The 14,067-nt window shown below is 34.5% G+C and overlaps 2 protein-coding genes across 2 annotated transcripts; both read right to left on the bottom strand.

Annotated features, from left to right (window-relative positions):
* Positions 1 to 5,028: 5,028 nt before the first annotated feature.
* On the bottom strand, positions 5,029 to 8,633 carry LOC122311346 (60S ribosomal protein L34-like). Its single transcript, XM_043125888.1, has 4 exons — positions 8,469 to 8,633; positions 8,206 to 8,285; positions 5,554 to 5,663; positions 5,029 to 5,434 (listed from the first exon to the last, which is right to left on the bottom strand). The coding sequence occupies exons 1-4, from the start codon at positions 8,545 to 8,547 to the stop codon at positions 5,341 to 5,343; spliced, it is 363 nt and encodes a 120-aa protein (XP_042981822.1). The 5' UTR covers positions 8,548 to 8,633; the 3' UTR covers positions 5,029 to 5,340.
* A 1,481-nt stretch (positions 8,634 to 10,114) lies between these two features.
* Positions 10,115 to 13,979, bottom strand: LOC122311147. Its single transcript, XM_043125570.1, has 5 exons — positions 13,516 to 13,979; positions 12,123 to 13,429; positions 10,989 to 11,399; positions 10,662 to 10,894; positions 10,115 to 10,567 (listed from the first exon to the last, which is right to left on the bottom strand). Exons 1-5 carry the CDS (start codon positions 13,587 to 13,589, stop codon positions 10,313 to 10,315), a joined length of 2,280 nt encoding a protein of 759 aa, XP_042981504.1. The 5' UTR covers positions 13,590 to 13,979; the 3' UTR covers positions 10,115 to 10,312.
* Between the last annotated feature and the right edge of the window lie 88 nt (positions 13,980 to 14,067).

Raw genomic sequence — 14,067 nt, 5'->3', positions numbered from 1 at the left:
TTTACTTTAGAATTGTGTTATGAAATGCTTTATGTATATTCATCATTGTACTCGGCTTTTACTGTATGGAAAAATACTTAATGTTAATTCAAAGTATCGCTGAGGAATTGATTCAAATAGTGGATGGGTATTTGAGTTTTCTGTGCTTCTTTAAGGATTAGCTCAAAAGATCAGTACATGAGGAGAAACTGTTTAAAGATTATTATATATGTGTACATATCTTTCTTTTTCTTTATATATATATATGGACATATATGACTGCATGTGATTTACACGTGTTAAATAGATGAGAAGTGTTACAGTCATAAAGAGATTTTATAAAATAAACTCATAAACTAAACTAATATAGTTTCATATAATACGTTAATCTATTTTACAATAAAAGTAGTTTTGTAATCTAACATACTATATCAAACTACTACTTATAGATTTATTTTTGTGAGATATTTTTATGTCTAAAACATTTATTTAAATAGATCATTGTCATGAAATGAATGCATAGGAACAAATAATACATGCTTTAGATCCTTTAAATTCCTGCTTATGTCTGGAATTTTTTTGAAGTTGCTCTAGGCCCGAAACTTGGGCCAAATAGGACATGGGCGTGGGGTAAAATACAACAATGGTTATTTAAGGCTCAAGTAGTTTCTCAAATCAGTGTTGTGATTGGAATTCTTCCCTCTATAATCAAATGGTTTCTATGGCTCGCATGGAGGTGGTTACTGAAAATAGGGAGCAAGCGTATGTGCAATAAGATCAAGAGAATTCTATCTCAAATTATACAACCAAAAACAAATAAACCATTCAACAGGTGTTCAGATGGTGCAGTTTTACAACAACTAGGCCTTCTAGCAATGCTTGTCAAGAATAAAAAAATTCAGATTTTAAAATGGATGTGCTCGAAATAAGATTTTGCTAAATTAAATGTTGACGGGAATAGCTTTGGCAATCCACGAAGGAGTGGAGGTGGAGGAATCCTGAGAGATGCGGTATAAGTTCAAAAAATATTGCTAAGATCCGAGTCCTCTTAGATGGTCTTACTTTATATGCACAGATGAATATAACCCACATCGAAATTGAAACTGATTCTAAGCTTGTAGTTAATTGGTGGGAAAAGGTTGGGTTAGTCCCTTGGAGGAGTCAGATGTACTGGAATGAGGCAAAAATACATGCTCGCTCGATGGTGGTAAGGATCTACTATTCTTTTAGGAAAATGAATCACGTCGCAAACAGATTAGCCGAGATGGGCTCTAGTTGTCCAAAGGCGATCTTTGAGAATAATAATAGCCTTTCGAAAGAAATTCTGGGAGCTATTTGACTGAATCAAGCTAATTTACATGGAATTCAACATAGATAAAATATTTTATGCAGGTTATTTTAGATTTAGTTGAATTTTTCAGGTATATATTATGTTTTGTTTTTTATTTATATGCTTATTTTAGTATATTGTATAGTGTTTGACTAATTTTATATTTTATTTTGATGCATGTGCTTGAATTTTATGATTATATGTAACCCCTAGATGTCCGGTTGTAACTATAGTATTCCTCCATTATAAGTGAGGACTATCAATAAAATTAGGGTACCACCATCTTCTTCCTAAAAAAAAGAAAAAAAAAACATTGATCAAACTCATATCTCTGTATAATTAAGCTACATATATAGACATCTCTAACTTACCATGGCCATTACTATTACATTTCACAACATGGAGAACTGATATAGCTATAAAAAGATTTTATAAAAATAAACTCACAAATTGACGTGATTTTATATGATACATTAGATTTACTTTATAATAAAAATAACTTTATAATCTAACACTTAAAATCAAATTATATTAATTTATAAATTTATTTTTATAAAATTTCTTTAATACTAGACTAATTTTATGCAATGTGACGTCTGGCTTATTAAGAGCTAATAAGTTCACAAATAGCAGTCACAAAGTAATTCACAGAATGATGCAATACTTCTAACACCTAGATGACAGGAATGTATATTATTACCAAAAGTATCGGGACAAATGTAATTTTCTTTTGTTTTCTTTTCTCTACGTATAACCGCCCAACCTAACCAACCTCCAGGATATTCCACCCATCATTGGGCAGAGGGGGTTCAGAGCTTTGGCTCTGACCACCTCCTCCCCTAGCCAGCCCCAGTGGCTCTTTTGTGTTTATACTTTCCCATTTGTTTCTTTTCCGTTGGTTTTACTTTTTTTTTTTTTTTTTTCTCTCCATAGCGTCAACTCTAGCCGATCTACTACTTCCTTGCATCCTCCTTGCACGCGGCGCCAGTACCGCCTCTACAGTTGCTGATCTTCATGCTTGCAGAAGAAAATTGCAATTCCGCTAGGTGCATTTGATGCACACACAATCCCTGTCATGTGCACTTTCTACACGCAGCAATGTCTTGGAGCGGATTTTGAGGCCACACGTAGCCTTTTTTATTTCACCTGCCCTTGATCCTTCAAAATCAGCTCGTCCATTCTCCTCCTAAAGTGGCACGTGTATTGCACGCGCTACCATTGACGGTCTTGTCCCCTCGTAGGCGACTCGGCCTAGATTCTGGCTGCTTCCTTATGTTTCCGCTTTTCCTAAATTGTGATCTTACAAGAGGGATCGTAGACCTCTCCAAGAATCATCTTAAGATAACAAGTGACAGTGCACCCATCATCTCCACCACCTAAGGCGGTGGTTCTTTTATGTCTTTCTATAAGACGACATCTTCTTATAAGATATGGATAGGGATCAAGAAATTGATTCTAAATAAACTCGTTTTGTTTTCTTTTTTCATCATTATACACTATTATTTATTGTTTTAAGGTGTTTGTTAGAAAACTCTACTTTCTCTTTATATATCATCTTTTTAATATAATGAAATCAAACTTGCTTTAAAAAATAAATAAAAAAGACAGGAATGTAACACAAAGTTTTTAAAAGAATGTTGCCTTTATTTGCACATCAATCTTTTCAATCTCCTGTTAGAAAACTGTAATATCCCACTATAGAAGTGTTGACTGAAACTGAAAGCGTGTTAAATGAGATGTCATAATGTTCAGGAGGGAGTATTTTTTTCTTTTTTTAGCCTTTTTTTTTTCAATTTTACGGAGTGACATTAACAACATAATGATTCTCAAATATTTTTAAATTATTCTCAAATACTTTTATCATCCATAATTGTAATATTGACTTTTCATGTTAAAATATAAGTGGATATGTATGAGATTTTTTAGATAGTTACAGGTGAAAGTAGAGACAATCTCAGCCCAAAGTAAAGAGGGCAACGGGCTACTTATGCTAAATCTGACTGCCAGTAAATGCTGGATTCTACCTTTAAGAAAATGCTACTTAATTCTCGCAAAATTACTGTTAATAATTATTCTTTAAATATTTTATTTTACTTAATAATTAAAAATAATAATTATTAATAAAATTTTATATTTTTTTAATGTTTAAAAATTTTTTAAAAAATATTTATAAAAAATAATAAAATAATAGAATACACATTTGTAATAACTATATGACCGACGGTAAATGCTGGACAGCTTGCTAGCACCACGCTCGACCTTTATGGGCAAGCATATTCTTTTAACTCTACAAAGAGGCAAGTGGGCTGGGTTGGGTAACCTTTCATCAGGCATATACCCGTTCTTCTGTATATAGACAAGGGTGAGGCTACCATGCTGTCCAACGTTTACCGTTGGGCGCCACCCTTTGCAAAAGTTTTTTTTTTTTTTTTTTAATTTCTTTTCATATTTTTTATATATTTAAATATTTTTAAAAAATAAAAAAATATACTAATATATTTAAAATTACTTCTTTAATCACTAAGTTAAAATAAATAAAAAATTAAAAAAATTTGTCGAGTAGTACCGCTCAGGTGGTATAGTAGCATTATGCTATATACAATTATATGTTTTAAAATAAATCTAGTCTCCAGTAAATTTTATTTTAAAATAATCGGATTTAGCCTTAAATTTGTTAGGGTTTGAGTCTTTCTTCTTTCACTTTTCGAAACTCAGATTCATCTCTCTAGTGGTATCGATCTCTTTGTCTGCAAACATCTCTAACAAGTCAGTACAAAATGTAGAAAAGTAGAGCAGAGGCAAGCTTAGGGCGAGAGAGAGAGAGAGAGAGGATGCAATCATTCAATTATAGAGGTGGTTCTAGGTCCCTAGGATTTGCTAATGGACATTGCCGACGCGAAGGATAGGGCCCTACAGTCTCGATAGAATATTGAAAAGAAGAAAAATAATATTTATAATCTTAAATTCGAGATTTACAGATCTTAAAATTATATGTAGAAGTACGAGAAAAAAAGTCTGTCTTAATCAAAGTGAGCCCCATATGCAGCGTTTTTGTGATGACAAAATGACAATGGTATCTCTCCTTCATTGCCCGGTCACATTGCTTCTTTTTCACCTGGTCACATTGCTTGCTTCCAGTCCTTTTTAGAGTCAGTATGTAGTTGGTATTTCTTCAAATTTGAAACTTCAGTTACAATGTATAGTCACTCCATGTGCTCGTAAAGCCTAAAATATCAAAAAGTTGCCCCTCAACCCCTCAACATTCACAACATATTTTTTCGGGGTAGGTACAGTTCACAAACACTCCCAAATTGTCATATTGTTTTCAATTTACATCCTAAACATCAAAATTGTCAACTTCTACTCCAAACTATTGACTTTTTAAACAATTGAAATTATCAATTTTGATCTAACCATTAAGCCACATTTCATATCTTTGACCAATTTTGATGATCTTTCAATCATGCAACATTGTGCCACCAAAACTTCCCTGAAATTTACCCTTCGCCACCAACCCAGCAGAAAATTAACAATCTATTTATAAATTGCACATTTTAAATGATTATCCCTGCACCTTCAGCGCTTTAATAATGGAAACATTTCCACCTAATAGGCTATTACGAACAAACTGGTTGCTAGGAATAAGTGCCAGGTTTACGCCTATCATATTGATATAACAGATGCCACCGGAATCGCACCACAGAAGATAAATACGATGGTAGATAAACCGCCATAAATAGCATTCAGATAATTAAAACCATAAACAGTAAATAACAAGTAATTTCTTAACGAAGCATCTGTGTCGATCTTTAAGAAAATGACGGAATAAGAAACTAATACGGCAACACACAGCAAAAATTAAAATCTATAGCACAATGGATTTGTCGACAAAATGAGAATATGCATTAAACCAGCCAAAGAAAAATGCAAATGAAGATCCAAATTAGAAAACTCATTACTTTTCCATAATTCGCCACTCTGCCATAGCCAAAATTACATTAAGCTGCTTCAAAGTCGCTAGGCTTCAAAACTTAACTCCTTGATGCCTGCTTTTCCTTTGCCTTCTGAATCTTCAAAACCTTTTTCACAATCTTTTGCTCTTCCACCAAAAAGGCTCGAATGATCCTACAAATCAATTGGAACAAATTCAGAATGCTCATTCAAAACATCCCAACCAAATGCACCAAAAAGAATAAAAAAAGAAAAAGAAAAACTGTTGATATTAGGCTCTAACAAACACAAACCTTTCTCTGACAGCACCTCCAGACAGCACTCCACCATAAGCCCGGTTAACAGTCCTTCGGTTTCGAGATAACCTAGACCTCTTATATTCAGCAGGCCTCAAATGAGGAATCTGTGAACACAGCCAACATTGTATCAAAGCAGAAACTATACTTGTAACTCACGTGGTGAAAAAATGGAATATCACAAACTATATCCATAATTGTGCTATAACAAAAACAAATCCTAATATTGTGAGCAAACAAAACCCAATTGCTAGTATCAATACATTCCAAAGAACTTCAAAGAAATGGAATGAATCCATTTAGCTACACAAAAGAAGAGAAATATAACATAAACTAGACAATCATATTGGCTAAATTGTCATAAAAAATATATGTACTTTTTTACTAGTAATACAAAAGAATTTATTAATGATGAAAAAGCGTACTAGCCCAGTACACAGCAGGTGTACAGGAGCTCCACTGAAAAGTCAAAAGGAAAAATTGCTAGAACTTCTTGAGAAGTAGAAATAGAAAGAGCTGCACCATCTTGGGCCATTAGCCAATGATAAATGGTCATCAAACAAAAATTGCAACCACACTAGTTCGTCAATTGAGTTTTCAAGTTCTGACATGTACAAAGCTTCAATGCAGCCTAACACTAGGCACATTCTATTGTGCATCTTCAAGATTGGGTGACATGTGAAAAGAAATGACTAAAAGGAAAAAGCCCCACTGTCCGTCTGTGATTGACAAGGAGGAAGGTACCCTGAATCTCGCAGTCCCAAGCCTAAAGATACAGCTGGAACAGGCAAAGTTGAAACAGTCCAATCCAATCCATGCAATTAGAATGTTGTGTTGGTACCATGGTTTTCAAAGAACAAGGATTGGCAAGGAGTGGAAAGTATGCATGCCATCCTTTCTGTATACAAAAGAAACATTAGAATAGCACTTTCCCTACTATTCAATATGAGGATCTATAGAGGTAATACGTTGGCAGTTTGACCTTATCCTTCCCAGATGTTTATATGAGGTTGACATCATATTGGTGCCTAGATATCCATCGTAAGCCTTTCCTTGTTTGAATCATCACATCATTAAAGATGAATGGTTCAGATATCAGCTGTTTAATGTCCTGGCATTGCAACAAAAACAACCCAACCACACCGCCACTATTCAATAGACATTTTCACTCCAGAAGTAGTTTTCCTTGTTAAAAGAAAAAAAAAAAATCATGTCGACTCATCCACAGCACAGAAAAAACTACAATACTTAAAAATTTTATAGGTAGTAAGAGAACCATTATTAAAAAGCACAAAAGGCACAATCCAAGTACACAGGAAGTATATTTTTTTTATAAGTACACAAGACATATATAAAACTAGTATGTAACATTTCACCTTGAACGTGTAAAAAAATTGAATTTCCCGAATCCTTTAAAAAAACTTATTCTGCAAACCACTTTCTTCAGGAAAATGCTTGAGAAACATTAAATGCTCCTATTTCAAAATTTGACACACCTTTCTAATTTTAACTTTTTACACAGCTATTAAGGAAAAGACATCACAATTGTTCAAGGAGAATTATACTGCCTTCTTTTAGCTTTTCCTAGCTCTTAGTTCCTTGCTTGTATTTAAATTTTTCTGCTTGTATACTCCATGTATACTTGGGCTATGCCTATTTACTTGCCTTAATAAACCTTCTTATTGCTTACAAAAAAATGAAAACTACCGGTTAAAGAGTAATTAATGATTTTTAACAAGATCCTATTAGGTTTCAGTTTATTTGGTACCCTTGACCTCAGTTCAGTTATATTTTTATCCGTATTTAATTATAAACTGGATCTATGGCACAGAGAGTTCAAAAGGCCAAAGCAACTTACAGCAGTGTCAACACCTTACATGCAAAAAACCCTGCCCTACACTAACACTAATAATAATTACTGCTATTTACTGTTGGATCTGTCTAGTGACCATATTCATCTTGGCAAAAAAATGTGGGATCCCATATACAGCCTACCCTTATCTTTATCATATAGGGATATCACAATCTCTCCCTCTTAAATTCCCGACGTCCTCGTTGGGCCAGTCCATCGTAGATAGCACGGCTCAAGTCCCACATTTCTGGTTGGGATAGGCTCTAATACCATTTGTAACGTCCCAATGGAAGGCCCAAACCACATGGTCTATACTCCAAAAGGACTAGTCAATGATACAATTGGAACTCCATTGGAACTTTATAAAAGGAAAGAACTTCTACTTCCCAAACAATGTGGGGTCTCATACACCACTTACTCTTATCTTTAATATGGGGTATCACAAATACTTTTCAATCTCCTCACTCTAATAGAGCTCCGTTATAACAAATTCCCACTTAATCATGCTAAAACATAGTATCTACCCTCCAATACCAACGCCAATTAAAGACCTATTGTATTCGTATCATTTCCATGTTTATCAGTAAGACCAATCGGATTTCGTTAAATCCTTTCACTCAAATAGCAGCTTTTTGCAGATTTTACCCAAGAAAGGCTTCTGTTAAAGGCTTCGCATTTAAAACATATAAATTCAAATTCAATCAGAATCAACTTCAAAAAAACAACAGGATATAAATATATGTTCAGATCTCTATATTTATATATAAATATTGGAGAAATGAAAAAAATGGAAATACCCCTTGGATCCTCTTGCCAGTGACGGGACACTTAGGCCCACTGGCTCTCTTCTTAGTATTCTGGTACACGAGTTTCCCTCCTTGTACACCCAAACAATCAGACACAAAACCATACAAATTATCAAAAAACCAAATCAAATCTCGCATATACCCTACAAATAAGTTGATTGTTTTCGTAGCCCACTATTGCATACGATATATATAAAAACAAAAAAAAAAATCAATAAATTGAGTGAAGATTAAAAAGTGTATTAAAGGTTTACCGGGAGTCTTGACGATACGATGTTGGTTGGATTTGGTGGCGTAGCTGTGACGCGTGCGATAAGTGAGGCGCTGAACCATTTTTCGAAAAGCTCTGAACTAGCTCTATACTAGGGTTTTGGGCGAAAGCAGAGGAGGGTTAGAACAGCGTGAACAAGAAAGGTTAAAATATATTGGAGGTTTCGACTGTTTAATGCCCTAGATCCAACGGCCGTGAGTACATCTTAGATAAAATTTGGAAATTAAAAGAAACCGTCGTCGTTTTGTCTTCCTATAAATGGGAATTCAGGACTGTTTATTGCTTTTTCTATTGCCTCTTTTTATTTTCTTTGAACAATATATATTTCAATATATGAATAAGAGAAATGTAAGGCCATATTTGGATGTCAAGTTCACTTTATTTCATCATTAATGAGATATATTTTTTTTAATTTTTTATAAAAAATAAAATTTATCTCAATTTATTTTATACATTCAAACATATATCTCAACATATTTTAAATAGTAAGATGATCTCAGATACTTTATGAATAGTGATAAAAAATTAATAATAAAATATCAAATAATAATAAATAGCAATACAAAATAATAAAAAATGTCAAAAATAATAATAAAATAATATATAATAGTTAAGTATTCTTAAAATACTTCACCATTCAAATCAGTATTTATAAATACATCTTTATAAAATCTATAAAATGTTATTATTCATAAATCAATTCAAACCATCTATAATCGTCTCAACATTTAAATACAGTCAAATAGCAGGGGTTCAATTGGTATCTTCCAAATGTTAAAAGAGAGACGAGACAAACCCTGCTAGAAAATTAAAGATAGAAGATAAAAGAAGGGCAGCGTTATATTTTATAACTGGATAGTTCTAAGATGTCGACTAAATGTGCCCACCGAATATGTACACTAATATATAAATGAGTTTTTTTTTTTTTTTCTTTAAACAGTTTTTAACATTCTTAACCATTAAAAAAAATTAAAAAATTATATAAATTCACTAATAGTCACTTTTTTAATTATTAAAAATAAATAAAAATACAAATATATAAATAGGCACATTTAATCCGTATATTTGATAGTTATACTATCATTTTCCTTTATTATTAACCAATATAATCGTAATAATTTATTAAAAATAAAATCTCATGCAAAAAGCTTTGTGAATTAATTACTTATGCGTATTGCGTTACGAGAGGGGTTTCCTTAAAACTAACGAATAAAATTTATCAAGAAAAAATTGATAAGGAGCTTCGAGTGTTATGCTGTTACGAGAGGGATTTTCCTTGAAACAATTGTTATTTCAACGGTGGGACGTTATTGGTATGTTATAAAAACATTATATTCCAGTAATTTGTCAAAACGTTGTGCTATAATTACAAAATGATTTTACAAAATTAAATTCACAAATTATCGTAATTGCATGTGATTCATTATATCTAACTCATAATAAAAATAACTTTATAATTTGACGTAAGGTCACGTCAGTTTGTTAGTTTTTTTTTATGAAATTTCTTTATGACTAAAGCCTATCTGTATTTTTTTTTTTGTTAATTTAAAATGGCTAGTTCGACTAATATTGTTCATAATCTATGAAGAATAATGCCAAATTATAATGAAATTGGGAGCAAAAGGAAAATAAGACCAAATTTTCTGGGTTATTCGCAAAGATTCCCCGGTGAATCAACGTTACTTTTTAATGTGTATACAACAATTTATAACCTCCTTAACAAGCACGTCTAACCAAATGCTATACATTCTTTATCTCTGTTGTATAAATCTAGAGTGACCAGCATCTATACAGCTCAAAAGAAGCATCGTGGCACTGGCTGCCGTATCAACATGGGAACAGAAAAAACGAGGGCTCCACCTGAATCCTTCTGCTAACAATGCTAATCTGGTCTAGTTTTTCATGACACCACACTAATTGGTCCCTTGTTAATCTTGACATGTTTAGCACTCTTGAAACCAGTTTCAGTTCAACCTGGGCAAAGAATAGTATTGAATAACCCAAATTCTCGCTCCGATGCTTTTGGAACTTCTTTACAATGCAATTTGCACTTCTCAGTATGTCCTTGAGCTTTTTCTCCTTCTGCAAGGTATTGAATTAGAAGGTTTAAATTGAGTTCTTGAGTTATAAACACTAATCCTAATAATGTTAGTATCTAGAAATTTAGAAAGCAAACCTTCTGAAGATCAGCTCGAATGTCCATCAGGAGCGTCAGGTCTGCATCATTTTGGAGATTGACATGATTTTTCTGACGAGGAATCGTCTTCCCTTCATCTTTATCAGCACGAAGAAATTCCCAAAACACTCGCATTGATTCCTCAATGATTCTTGCTATCATGCCACTTGAAATTGCATGTTCTTCCTCCGCCTGATCCGACGTTCCTACCCTTTTATCCTTGATGCAATCATCTGGCATGGATGCACATAGACTAAATTATATGAAATGCAAGGTGCTTAAATGACATTACACAATATGCTTTTTTGTCCAACTTCAATTATTTACCTCTAATGGGTGGCACTTGGAGAAGGTTTCGAAGAACACATCGATTGTTGACATAGTTTTGCAGTCTGGGGCCTTGAAATGGTTCGTTCTCTAAAAACCTATGCAGAAGTACTTGAAACAATTGAAATTCGCCTGCAACTTGATTATAGAGATGAAAACCCTGAGAGTCGTATTCCTGCAGTTCTTGAGCTTTCCCATGCTGCCAATGGAGTATTTCCCATGAAAGGCAAACCTGCCCAACATAAACCAATTCCAAGTTGCATTGCAATTCTTCGTTGAGTTTGTGCATAGGGTCAGCCGTGACTCTTCGAGCTTTTCGTGGCCATATGTTACGTGGAAGAGATTTAGCAGCTGAAGCTGAAGATTTTTGCATTGAAATCGATTTAACTGGCTCTTTCAGCTGGAGAAACCCTGCACGGTATTTTTTTTTTTTTTTTAATCACAAAGCAGATCAGTAAAGTCGTTCGTTTTATCATCAAATAATTGATATGAAACTTGTTTCAGTCATAAATCATTCGGAAAGCTTTGTTCAGTTTCCTGGATGCTTTACGAACCACAAAGATATGGGAGGTGGGGTATAGTGCCATTAAAGTCCGATCGAAAGGCCCATCAAAGGGAAGGGAGGTTGGATGGAACAAAGACTTCGGACATGTACCTGTTACTGGTAATTGTGGCATGCATTTGAATCTGACAAGTGGCACATGAACAGCATGATGATAAACATGAAGATGATAAAACACCAGCAAAGAATTCCCTTTCCGGTAATGTCAGAAAATCTATCACGATGCCAACGTTACCCTATTTTATGATTTATCAGTTTCATAATTCATTAATTTTTTTAGTTTTTTATTAATTGATAGTGAAACAGAAATAGCGTGGGTTTTAGGATTTTCTTTTCGTTAAAAGAATATATCAGGAAACAATTATGTTACTTAATATATTAGTTTTTATTTATTTTGAGATTTTTATGAATAAAAAGTAGTTATAAAAATTAACTTCAAACAGAGATATTCCTTCACACTGCAAATTGAAAGGCTCGGACGACGAGCCCTTGAGAAATAGGCATTACTGCTTTAACATGCCTGGGAACGAAATCATATACCAAAGAAATAGGATATTCCGAATTAAACTCACCAATTGCATGCATGGTCTGGCTATTCAAGATATCCAGCTTTCGCATTTTTTCTGAGTAGCTCTTGTACACCTTTTGGATCTCTTCCATTCTATCTTTGAACTCGAGCTTTTCTTCAATCTTCAGTGGCTTTAGATCTTCCACCATTGCTGGAGACTGTGGTTCTTCTTCTTCTTCTTCCTCCTCTTCTAATATAGTAGGAAGTCCCCCAGTTCTCAAATTTCTCAATTCCATTTTCAGCAGTTCTAGTACATCTCCATGCTCCCATAGGAAGTCCAAGTCGTTTTGGTAATCAGAGTTTGATTCCGATGGTTCGGTTCCTTTAGATTCTTCCAAAATATATTTGGATTCTGACTTTTCTTGGCCTAAATCTTCGTGTTCATGTTTGTTCTCAAACTTTCCCGACTCTCCGGCAAACGAAGCTGTGTCTTCCACGCTGTTTAAATTCTGCAAATGGGGTTCTAGTTCTATGTATTCTTCATCGGAATCATGTGACTGATCAACAGCAAGAATTTCTCGAGGCCCCCAGAGACTTGTTTCAAAGCTTGAAACTTCTTGAATATTGTCTTTTACTTTTCCTCCATCATTGGCCAAAAGCGCTTCACGTTCCCATCCTTCAACGACATTTTTGCTGGCCAAAACCTCATAGGTAATTGAATCAATCATGTGATTGTTCATCGACAACTCACCGCTTGAACTAATCGACTCTGTTTCTGATCCAAATCGTAGAGAGCAATCTTCGGAAACCGATTCAACTTCGTCCACAATATCATCGTTACATAGAACACTCCTTTCTGCGACATCTATCTGATCTTCCTCCCCCGAAATCAATTTTTTTTCGTTGGATGTTTCTTGTTCTGCTTTCTCCATAACCTCACCAAAACCAAAGTTTTCGACAGAGTCCTCTGCTTTTTCTTGATCAGTGGCCTCTTCTTCTAAATTGAGCTCCCCGAAATCTTTGTCGGTAAAAATCGTAGGACCAAGACTTTGATCTTTCCAAACAGTATAATCATCCGAACGAACATACAATTCCGAGACACTGAAGCTCGTGGCTTCGGGTCCTTCCAAGAATCCACGAACACCTTTCCCGGACACAAACTCATACCTGCTAGCGCCGGAAGCCGTGGCATACTCAGAACTTTCTCTTTCTGCATTGCTTTTATTGCCAGTTTTACTGTCCGATTCGCTAAAAGCAGCCTCTTCTTCTCTGAAACCATCAGTATGCGAATCACTTGAACCAGTTTGATCGTCTTGTCGAGAATGAATGCCACCGCTACCATTGGCGTTTTTCGAATCATTTGCTTGAGATCTGAAAGTAGCAGAAAAAAACTCCCCGTTTTAAATGATCAAAAGCTTGAAAAAAGAACTATTCAAAACACAAAAATGAAAGCGTACCCGAATACGAATCTGATAATTAATCCAAGAACAGAGACGACGAAGTTCCAGACAAAAACCCATACAGAATCCATAACCCAAACCTTGTTCCGGAACACATACTCATTTACAAGAAGTTTAGTAACCAAATCGAATTGGCTTTTGGCGTAAGCGAGTTTTTGGTACCCATCATTTCAATCAACCTCGAAGTTTTTCCCTCAAATTCAGCAAAGTCGGAGAGTGACACGGGCACAGAATTTCTCAATCAAGGTTTACTGGAGATAGTGGACACCGCACTTGCAGACAGCGAACTTTGTTGGTGAAAGAAAAATCAGAGGTATTATTCGAGGCCAAACGGGCGAGATTAGAGGAGGGGTTGAGAAAACTCTGCAGAGAAAGAACGCAACTTGCGAAGAATATATGTTTTTTTGTAGGAACCATTAAAATGTTCAAATATATAAATAAATAACCCATCTTTTTGGGGTCGGTCTGATATCCCGGGGCAACAGTTTGCGAGTTTCTATTGCGGTTTTGGGAATATTTACTTAAGAGGGATGACGCGTCTGGAAAACG

The sequence above is a fragment of the Carya illinoinensis genome, chromosome 5, assembly GCF_018687715.1.
Source record: "Carya illinoinensis cultivar Pawnee chromosome 5, C.illinoinensisPawnee_v1, whole genome shotgun sequence".
Lineage (NCBI taxonomy): Eukaryota > Viridiplantae > Streptophyta > Magnoliopsida > Fagales > Juglandaceae > Carya > Carya illinoinensis.
The sequence above is the reverse complement of the archived record's forward strand: the minus strand, read 5'-3'. Positions and strand labels throughout refer to the sequence as shown.